Source organism: Acanthisitta chloris, unplaced genomic scaffold (assembly GCF_000695815.1).
Source record: "Acanthisitta chloris isolate BGI_N310 unplaced genomic scaffold, ASM69581v1 scaffold19541, whole genome shotgun sequence".
NCBI classification, from domain to species: Eukaryota; Metazoa; Chordata; class Aves; order Passeriformes; family Acanthisittidae; genus Acanthisitta; species Acanthisitta chloris.
Genome location: NW_008655683.1, coordinates 33,263 through 44,731, shown reverse-complemented (window position 1 = coordinate 44,731; position 11,469 = coordinate 33,263). Strand labels below are relative to the sequence as shown.

At 42.0% G+C, this 11,469-nt stretch overlaps 1 protein-coding gene across 1 annotated transcript in view; it reads right to left on the bottom strand.

The window, feature by feature from the left end:
- Positions 1–7,341: 7,341 nt before the first annotated feature.
- The window catches only part of SESN3 (sestrin 3), a 14,435-nt gene continuing 10,307 nt past the window's right edge, over positions 7,342–11,469 (bottom strand). Inside the window, exons 7-10 of the mRNA XM_009084024.1 lie at positions 10,501–10,691; positions 9,062–9,206; positions 8,161–8,284; positions 7,342–7,834 (exon numbers count right to left, since the gene is read on the bottom strand). Of these exons, the coding sequence (XP_009082272.1) occupies positions 8,198–8,284; positions 9,062–9,206; positions 10,501–10,691 (423 nt within the window). The 3' untranslated portion in view covers positions 7,342–7,834; positions 8,161–8,197. The remainder of the gene's footprint in view (positions 7,835–8,160; positions 8,285–9,061; positions 9,207–10,500; positions 10,692–11,469) is intronic.

Here is an 11,469-nt window from a genome sequence, read left to right as displayed (position 1 = left end):
AAACCTGGCACTGCCCTAAGCCAGTACCCTCGGCACACATTTCTGCTCTCCTTCACATTTCCTTTGTGGTTTGTTGGCTCCCACCTGATGCTGCTCTGAGGTTTCCTCAGGGCTCCCTGGAAGAGGGATTAAATAATCTCTGTATTAAATAATACATAGATTAAAACCCACAACAAGGGCATGGAGGGGAAGGACACTTTGAGGACTGTATTTTGTCCCAAAAACACAGGATGTTCTGCTCCAGAGATGTGTCCCCCAGCACGTGGCAAATAACAGCTCAAACAGGAGACAGGTTTTATCCATTTTATTTAACCAATGAAATTCCTACTGATAACAATGAAAGTAATTTCAGCAAGTATAAATGCGATACAGTTTTAAACAAACCCCATTGTTCCGTACCTATAAATAGATTTTTCAAAACCTCATAAAAAGTGCAGATTTATGAATTGCTGTTAAAATGTTAATACATGATTCCTTTGTTTAAAAATGTGTTTTTGTCTCTTAACTCACAAAAAAAAGTTCCTTCTGCATCTGTTCAGATAAATTCAAGTCGGGTAACTCAAAAACTAACAAAAGACACACACACAAAAAAAATCCATCCCACTAGGTCAGTCTGTCCTCTGCAAGAAAAAAAAACCCCAAAACCCTGACCAAAAAAAAATCCCCAACCAGCAACAACAGGGAAAAAAAATGATAAAAGCTGCTGTGGGAACCCACAGTGAGCTCCTAGCAGCTGCCTCACCTTGCAGGCAAACCTCCTGCGAAAGCATGGAGCCCGTGGCCTATCTCCAGAGCTCAGGGCAGGTGGTGGCCCCAGGGGCAGGACAGGAGATGTGCCACCTGCCCACAGGATGCTGTAGGGACTGTGGGACCCACAGAGCTACCACACTTCCTCGCTTCATGGTGGTGGGAGGGAGCAGCAGGATCAGAGCTTTGTCCTTAACCCTCCATCCCAGAACACCTGTGTGGCCATGGCAGAAGGAGGCAAGAAGCTGATTGCTGCTGGGCTGGGCTGCGTACAGTTTACTCCCTGTCGGAGGGAGGAGGGTCAGAAGTGGGAGATGCAATGAAACGCCTGTGCCCGGGCACAGCACTGCCCTGCCCTGCCCTGCCTACTGCCCCGGCCAAGGGGCTCAGACCCACAGCTGCCAACAGGGAGCTAATGCTGCTTCTTACCCCGACGTGCCAGGCTCTGCAGACAGCAAATCAAGGGCTATTTTTTGCACTCAAGAGAGGCTTGGAAGCTTTTTGGCTGCAGAAACACTGTGACCATCTTTGTGGTCCAGCAGCTGGGCCATCCATCCCTCCCACCGCTGCGTGGGTGAGCAGACCGCAGGGGGCAGCCAGTGGCAGGCATCTGGGGTGCTGAAACACGTGCCAGACCAGCCTTCCCGGTGTGTGGGTCCAGATGTGGTCAGACACAGGGTGGCTGTGCAGCTTGGACCGTGCTTGCTGCAGAGAGGGGCTCAGCTCACCCACGAGAGGCTAGCTGGTGTGCCCCCCTCCATCTACAGTGGTATTTAATCTACAGCAGGGTCTGTTTAGCAAGAGCAGTTTAAAGTGGCTATGTTTATCAAGTTTGCTACTTTATGAATTTGTAAAAAAAACCAAAACAACAAAACAAAAACCAAACCCCAACAACTATAAATACAAAGACTCTCACACACCAGACACTTGCAGCCTGCGTGACTCATAAAACGCATCAATATTCTGTTAAAAAGCTTATTCTACTTAAAACTATACATAGTACAAGAGACCGAAAAGTGGCAGTCGTGTACGGGCACGCTACCTGCCCCAGGGTGGCCCACAGTCAGGTGCTTTCTAAAAAATTCAAGGAGTTACAGTAACATGGCACAGGACTGCAAAGCCGATCACAGCTTCTGCTTACACTGCATACAAAGTACCAAGGGGAACACAAAAAAGAACTGGTGTTAATACTGATGGATTAAAGAGTAACTATAAAGATCAAAACAGACGTTCACAGCATGCTACATATATTGCTCACAAACTTTTCTTTCTTTTTTCCTAAAAAAAAAGGCTAATACAAAACAAGGAGTTGGCAGTCTGATTTTCAGTTATGTCAGATAGAAAGATAAAGCATATACATTCATCATGTGGCTTTCCAGCAAAAGGAGAAAGGGGTAAAACCAAGAGATTTCAAGTTTACAAAATTCCTATTTTTTTAAGCTACAGTTTATATCCAGTTTCAGTCACAGTTCTGAAAAGATCTCTGACTGTGTTGCCTCGCAGAGTCCAAGGGCTGTAGCCTAACTATTACTACTTTTCCCCTAAAAGTGGCTGCATCACCCACCACCTGGAGCAGACTGCTCCTGCAGCCACCTGGGCATGTGGCAGCTGGGCTGCAGGGAAGAGGTTTGGGTCTGGTGGCACAACATGAGCATGAAGTGAGGAATGAGAAACAGTTCTGGACTGTGTGTTTTTGGACCTGCTGCTATCGCTGTCCCCCAGACCCTTCAGCTGGAGACACAACACTTGGTGATCCACCCATTTTGCCTGAAAACTCCCTTCAAAGGGCTGCTGGGGGCAAGCAGCAGGAAGTTTTTCTGGAGAGAAGTGAATGGTTCCCTTTCCCTGCTCCATCTGTGGAGTAAGGAAAGGGTCCCAGCTCTTTTCCTACAGAAGCTTTCTGGACACCTTGGAAGGAGGTATCTTCCACCACCTCCCATATGCACAGGCATATGAAAGAACCGCTCGGACACATCACTGAAATTTCTTCAACTGACCAACACATCAACTCCTGTGCAGACCATGTTTCCTCAACACCTCCTGATGCTGACTGACAGTGTGGCTTGCTGCCCATGACTAGTTATAATAACTGGCATCTTCAATACCACCTCTAACTACTGTTGGGAACAAGACCAGGATTCAGGTTTCTGTTTTTCACAAGCCCTGATGATACTCAGTACCCATAGGAACACCCAGCCCTGCCTCTGTCTCCAGCACATGTGGATGAGCAAAAAACCCAAATCCACTTGTTCCAGAGGCTGGTCACAGCCTCCCTGGCTGCAAGGCACCCAAGGAGCTACCGACGCAATGGCCCTGTAAGCCCACCTGGCACAAGGGGACCTCAAATCCCCCATTAGATGTCCCTCAGAGAAACCTGCACAGCTGACTAGCTCAAGCATGGGGTGTTTTGCCAAAGAAAGCATTTCCTTAGTGGATCCACTGGATTTTTACTCTAACTCCAGAGAAGGGCTCTGACACACTACTGGCAAATGCTACCTAAATGTAAGCAATTACTGAGTTTCATCCTTTTGAACCACATTTAGAATTTTCCTGTCCAGAAAAAACCTAATAGGGCAATTAAGTGTTTCTGAACATGAGAAAGATCCTCTGCACTCAACAGCAAGCAGTGATAGAGGAACCTTTTTTTCAAGGTTAAGGCTGGGACGTTGTGCCTGCATGGCTGCTAGGGGCTGTGAACTGGGAAAACAGGAAGCACTTGATGCAGGACAGGGGTGGTGACAAGTTGGATAATGACAATTTTTGCTCCTGATTAGCAGCAGAATGACTGCAAGAGAGACCTGATGCATGTTGGGAGAGCAGCAGCATGACCACATGCCAGGAAATGTGCTCTAAGGGATAAATTAACACTGATCAAGATGCTCCTAAAGTTTCCTCATACTACTGTGCTCTCTCCATTTCCCACACCTGTGATCTATGCAGCAGATATGAAATGCTAAATTAATTTTCATGTGGAGATAAAAATTTTCACTTACAATTCCCAAATATAGAAAAGCCAGTGGATGCATCTCTTCAGACAAACAGTGTCGGGGGACATTAGGGACAGTAAATCTGAAGTTCAGGTAGTGAAAAATGACATTTTTGTCTAAGTCTTGGAATGATAGCTAACAGCAAACCAATTCTTAGAGCTTTATATTCAGATCAGCTCTGGCAAAGTTTGTTTACAACGAATCCACTCCCCTCTTCCTCCATTTTGTGCAACATCACCCCTTAATTATGGAAGAAGGAGCCAAACCTCTAAGGAAAATAAGTTAAAGAACATTACTTGAGATCAAGATGATTTGGAGTATTTCTTTCTGGCCAAAACATTTTAGTCCAGAAACAAGCTATCCACTTACTACCACCAACGCATCTTTCTGCAAGTAGAGGTTAAATAATCCAGCTCTTCTGAAAGGGAGTCCAAATTCTGGAACATGAGCCTGAAATGCATGCCTATGTTCATGGAAAACACACATGCATGAGAAACATCGAGAACCTGTTCTGCAAGAGCAGCAGCTTACAGTTTAACTGCTTTGGGAGAGATTTCTCAAAGCCTACAGTAAGTCCCCAAAACATGCCATTTCATTAACAATCGCTGCAAATCATATGGATCTGGTACACATTATTCCTTTAATCTCTATGGAAACAAATTTCAGTGTATTGAGTTTAGGTGACTAAGTTTCTTAATAAATCTGACTCAAAAATTCAAGTGGGCACCTTGTAGGATTTTGCGGAGTGCCTGGGTGCTTAAATTCCCAGTGAAATTTAGGCAGCTAGCTGCTTTCTCCAAATCCCATGAAAATAGCTATCAGCATCACTACAAACAAAAACACTTTTTTAAGAATCTGGTGCTTTGACCTTCTGCACTCAAGAAACAGAGCAGACAAATGTTTTTCTTTTTGTTCTGTTCTGATCTGTTCTAAACTTATGGAGACCTATATTTATAATTGTGTGCAATCACTGATTTTCCTGTCCTTAAAAGTTTTTTTTTGGAAGAGCTGATAGTGATAATTCTTTAACTCTTACAGCTGAAAGTACATCCTTTTCATTTTAATGAAGGCTTTTGGGTAAAGGATATATGTTTCAGTTCAGCCCTGATGAAAATAAATCCATCTACAGCTTGCCAAAATTCTCCCAGGACAGCTGTAGTAGCTATCTGCACAAACTGTACCCAAGTTTAAAATTATTTCTGTTTTAAAAATAATTTCTGTTCCTGTATGATGACACTTTTGTGACGTTTGGCTGTGGGTAGAGTGTTTGGGGAAATGCAAATGCTTTCTCCAATTGGCACCTTTTTCACTTCTCTTCATTACCAAAAGGAATAGAGCAATTTCAGCAAGGAACACACATTTTGAAGTGGTTCTGCGATGACAAGAAGCTCCCCTTGCTCAAAAGCTCTGTTCCCTACTTACAGCCTTCTCTGTGCTAACTGGTTAATTTGTACCTACCACACTTTCCCTTCATTAGACAGGAGACTGTACACTTTGTTTTTATGCTGGTCATGGCTGGGATTTTGTAGACTACCATTATAATGCTGCTAATTCCCAATTCCACTAAAGGAACACAGAGGGAGAGTATCTGCACTTCCAATGATTACAGTACTCGTAAGAAAAATATTAGTGAACAGAGTGTGAAGATTCACATTCACATCTGCTTTAAAAATGCAAAAAAATCCAAAAACACTTGCACGTTAAAATTTGGCACAGTGTGAACCTAAAGCATGTGTAAAGTGTATGGTAATGTTGTCTGACTTTAAACACTTATTCTGAACAAACATCTATTAAAAATCCCAAATCTGAGTATAAAAACTAGGCTATAAATTGCTGCACTGTAAATGCAATACTTCAGAAAAAAATGCCACGTGGAAAACATTTCCAGATGTTTCAAGTTTGGATTTAATATTAAAAAAAAAAAGAAAAAAAAAAGAGAAAGAAATAGCAAACTAGTTGTACAATGACATTTCCTATGGTGGAATGTCTTGCAGGCCATATGTGACTTGATATGGCATCCTAAAAGAACAACAAACTTGACTATTTTACTAAAATTTTATGAAGCAATCCCATTTATGGTTTCTGTATTTCAAATCTGCTCATGTACTTTGCTCAGAAGGCATTTGAGCTGGCAAGTATATTTCATAAGGAAAGAAGTAAAGGCACTCATGTTTCCAAATGTAAAACTAAACTTAGTCCAGAAGTCTTTGCATTTCTGAGGGGAAACTAAGCCATCATATTAGTTACCTAAATCTAGTTTCACCTCCTTTCCAGAGCCCAACTGTGCTTCTTGAGAACTACTTGACTTTTCAAAGCAGATGAATTTAAAGTAGTACTGAACAGTTCCCATCACTTGAAAAAAGCAAAAGTATTGCATGAAAACTTCTCTCAGCAGAACTGTTTTATGCACAAAAGCCATTAGGTATGGCCACTACAATCACAACGGGGAGGAAAAAAGGTCGTAACAACTTAGAAAGTTAATCTAAGTTCATACATATGAGCATCTCAATATTTCTGAGAAATCTTTGCAGTTAGCTATACAAGATAAATAAAACTGATATTCTACCCAATGCTCTCTCTAGCAGACAGTCCCATGCTGTCTACTGGGTAGTTTTCTAAATAGCCAACGTGACATTAAAAAAATATTTACTGATTTCTTCCTCAAAAGGTTTTCACATGCAGAGTCTGCAGTCTGAAAGTGCAGAAAAGTGTACAATCATTTAGCTTTCCAATCTGGAACAGATAGATAAAGCGAAAAAACCCAACATGCGAAGTCACAGCAAGGATCAGGAAAAGGGAAGAAAAGAGAAAACTAGCTTTAGTAGCTTACTGGTCCATGATTTTGTAAGTGAAAAGTGTTAAAATATGACTGGTAGTATTTTTTTAACTACCCTGCAATCAGCAATGAAAAAAAAATCCTGTGTTAGCTTCTACAATCCAACAGAACATTAAAAATAAACCTGTCCAGTTAGTTTTGAATGTATGCCACAGAAATAAAGGTCACCCTCCTCGAAAGAAATATGAAAAGTCCAAACCAACAGACAAAAGTTGAAGCAGTGACAACTTGTGTTCTACTGGGCAAGTTTAAGCATCTCTTTAGGCACTTCACTGGTTCGTTAAATGCAATACAAAATAAAGCTATAAATATCAACATTTTGTGCTCTTAAACATTAGTCAAAAGCAACAGAAAACAGCACAAAAGTGTGACATTTTTGGCAGCTTATTTCTTCCCTTCCCCAATATTACCAGTTGTCCAAAAATGCTTTGTTTTGGGGATGCTTTGGCATCTCAGTATCAGGTTGTCTTAAGCCGTAAAAGCTAAAACAAAACTGCTAGGCCTTAGACAATAAAGAAATTTGGTTTTAAAATTTCTTTATGGCTATACAAGAAGGACACTTTAGCAGTGGCATGTCAGGGAAAAAAGCTTGCTTTCTATTTAAATATTGCACTTTTCTTTTGTTCACTCACACTAATGCATAGAAACTTTGAAAACTTTTGAATATTACAATTTCATGCTATGAAAAAATTATGGGAAATAAATTTCTATACATCCAATATGAAAGAACAGATATGCTAGCCTTCCTTTACTTTCCTTAGTTAAAACATTGATAAAGAAGAGAGTGCAAAAAACCCCACAACCCTATTTTTTGGTCAGCCTGCGTATAAACTTTATAGGTGCCAACTAAACGAATTGCAACATGTGATGAACATGGATATTGTCAGGACAACTGAGGGTGACTGTCAGTAAAACAAGATTATGCATGATTGAAACACAGTAAGTGTGGCTGAAATGGCAAATCGTGAGGCCTCTTCTCTTGGGAAGGGGCATGAGAAAGCAGATGAATTTTGCACTTCAGTAGCATGCTGTAGGATTTATCAAGATTAATTTCACATTAAAGTGTGCTCGATGTTTGCACCCACATCTCGCATCACCTCCAATTGCTGTAGTAAGACAGTGACTGGCAGCAGTCTCCAGGAGACACAGAAGGATCCAGTGGGCGATTCGATGCAACACAGCCCGCGCGTCTCTGTCACAAGCCACGACACGGTGGTATGTTCTCAGGACAGGCAGAACTGATCTTCTGCTGGACTCCACTAATCTGAAAAATGATTGCTTGGAAAAAGAAGTCTCTAAGCACTTCACTCCAGTGCTCAAAGAACAAAGCGCTAGGATTGGATATAATAAAACCAATTTCAGGATCCTGACCACTGCGCACAAATCCAGCCGGAAACAATGCAGAGTAGTGCTCCTCAGTGTTATTTTGTTATCATTAGTAATGTTAAGCATCAAGAAAATAAAACACGTCATTGCACATTACAGCCGCCAAGAAGCACGGCTAAACTTTGCCACTAGAGAATTGAATAACCTGATGCTACATCACAAACAGCTTCTGGTGTGTATCTATTTCGAAAGGTCTTTACATACTCAGTAAAAACTCCTTTACTCCTGCCCAGCGAAAGCTTCAGGTTAAGTGACGAGTTATGGCACGAAGGGCGTACAGAAGTTCGGCTTGCATCCGAGCTTCCATTAGAAGTAGATTGACATGAACCTGTTCAAAATTAAATCAGCCATTTAGCTCAACTCTGAATACAACATTGTTTCTTCATTCAGACTACAAGTTCTAACGTTTAGTAAAGTATCGCTGCAAGAAAACTATGCCCTTTCTCCCCGTACCCTGCTGCAGGACTGCAGCTCCTCTGGAGACAGCTGTGTAGTAGGCCAATACTGGACAATATCACAGCACTGCAAGGAATTAGCCTCAATTAGCAATCTTTTATCTGAAAAAGTCCCAATAAAACCTATTTTTTGTACCCTAATGGCGTTAGTTCTTTTTGAATTGTATTTTGTTTTCTTGACTACCACCTGTGACCTTTATATAGGAGCACAGAATAAGGAACAGTTTCCGTGCCAGATAGGCTAGCAGGCACACAAGCAGCAAACCCTTGTCAGGGAGCATTTACCATGGATATCTGAAAGCATGTTGACTTTTGTATTGCTGAAAAACACCATAAAGATTATATATATATATATATATGTATACACACATATATGAGTTTAGGAAATTTTTGATCCCCAAATCCCAAGTATTGGCATACTTGACCACTTCTGCATTCCTAAGTTTATCTGCTTTACTTTTATAGCTGTTCATTCAATTTTATGGAGAAGCAACTCAAAACAATAATAAATAATGAATTAATCTCATTTGTTCTTCTCTAATTTAAAACAATTCATTTGACAGATACTGCCATTTTTAGGTGTCCCCATATTTTCATTTTTAAACAGCATGGAGGTGTCTGTGAAGCCACTTTGGCTTTGGAACACATACCTTCTCCGAGTGCTTGAACTGACGCCAGTAACTATCGTACATGCGCTTGGTAGTTCTCTCCGGGTAGCAGGTCACTGTCTTTATGTAAACCTTCAGGCTGCGTTCAAGTAGCTGATTAACTTCTCCATAATCATAGTCATCATACCTAAATAACACAGGTGATCGTTCTGTTTGATACAAGTTTTCAAAAGCGTTGTCTTTTGCAGGATTATGTTGTTAAGACTGGGAATTGGAGCATTTGCTATACATGACAGAAAATCACCTGCTAACAGATGATCTGAAAGGCTTAGTAGAATCATAATATTGTTAAAGCTGGAAGAGACCTTTCAGGTCATCAAGTCCAACCATCAACCTAGCACCATCACCATGTTCACCATTAAACCATGCCCTGAAGTGCCGTATCCACACATTTTTTGAACACTTCCAGGCATGGTGACTCCATCACTTCCCTAGGCAGTCTGTTCCAATGCTTTATAAGCCTTTCTGTGAAGAAATTTTCCCTAATAGCCCATATAAACCTCCCCTGATACAACTTGAGGCCACTTCCTCTCATCCTGTCACTTGCTACATGGGAGAAGAGACCAACCCCCATCTCACTACAGCCCCCTTTCAGTTAGTTATGGAGAGTGACAAGGTCTCCCCTGAGCCTCCTTTTCTCCAGGCTAAACATCCCTAGCTCCCTCAGCCACTTCTCATCAGACTTGTGCTCCAGACCCTACACCAGCTGTACTGTCCTTCTCTGAGCATGTTCCAGTGCCACAATGTCCTTCTTGTTGTGAGGGGCTCAATCCCACAGGATTCGAGGTGTGGCCTCACCAGTGCCAAGCACATCTCTTCCCTAGTCTTGCTGGCCACACTATTGCTGATATAGACCAGGATGCCATTAGCCTTCTTGACCACCTGGGCACACTGCTGGCTCATGTTCAGCCACTGCTGACCAGCACCTCCAGGTCCTTTTCGATTGGGCAGCTTTCCAGCCACTATGCCTCTGGCCTGTAGCACTGCATAGGGTTGGTACAACCCAAAGGCATGACCTGGCACTTGGTCTTGTTGAACCTCATACAACTGGCCTTGGCCCTTTCATACAGCCTGTCCAGATCTGTCTGCAGAGCTTTCCTGTCCTCCAGCAGATCAATACTCCCACTCAACTTGGTGTTGTCTGTGAACTTGCTTAGGGATGTTGCCTTCTCTGAACTAAGGATAAAGAGTGACTTCAAAGAAGACATTTCTGTAATAATTTCCTTCCTTATTCATATTCGTTTTCTGCACTGAAAGGAAAAGTTATACTGATATGCCAGCAAAAACACTCTAACTTCCAGACTGAGGTACCATCTCCGCTGAAAACATCCAGAGTCTAAAATCATGCTTTTCACGTGGTTCATTTTTCTGTTTACATAGTTTTAAAATGTACTCCTAAGCCAGGGGATTTTTGTCCATACCTGATTCCATACATACAGTGGACATAGTTAAATAAAGCTCTTCTTAGCGTAGTTGTATCAACATCTTCATGGCTTGCCATAGTGTTATATGTGAGGTTATATACCATTCGAAACTTCTCATCCAGAAGATGCCCAATATCAGAATAAAGCCTGTTTACAAGGGAAAAGCCATGATTTTCCCAAGTATAGTCCTGCAAGAAAAGAAGGAAATATATAAATGTACTAATGAAGTCCCCACCTGATCCTCTCTATAGCTCAACAGTTTTTGTTGTCTGACAGTAATAACTTTATAATCTTCCAAAGGTTTGAATTTTGAATTCTTCATCCACATCACCTGCTCCTTCCCCCAGACTTCTTGGCAATGAATATCGTATTGCAACAGCCCACCTCCAGCTGGATATCATTAGCCTACAGGAGAAAAACTCCAAGCTTCTCCTGAAGTGCTAAAGGAATTTTCCTCTCCTTTCTCTGTGGCACTCCAACCAGTATCACAGTATGTGGGATAGGCCTGTAATTTTAGGAACTTGTTCCTCTTGGAGGCTTTGATGCTTGGCTGTCAGCAGAGATGGAGTCTTTACTTCCAGCCAGGATGTACAATTATTGGTGTTGAACCGTTCCCGAAAAAATGAGTAATATCTAGGCTGCTGTGGTCTTAGACAAGCACCTGGACTGCAAAGAGAAAATCCTGCCTGCTCATATCAGGAATGGGAAATCTTTGCAGAGTGGTGGCACAGAATCAGCAGTGGAAAGCCACCCTGCTTCAGATCAGCATGTGACCACATTCTGTGCTGTGGTTACAGAGAACATGTTAGTTTGCCCACATCCTTGGTGAGTGTTCAGTCATTCAATCCCTGACAGCATCTTTACAATTGAGGGCATCATCTCCATGTCCTTCCTGTGCCTGGCTGTTTTCAAAAGGTACTGCTGGACAAGGGTCCTCACCCAGGCACTTTGAAGCACATCTATTGT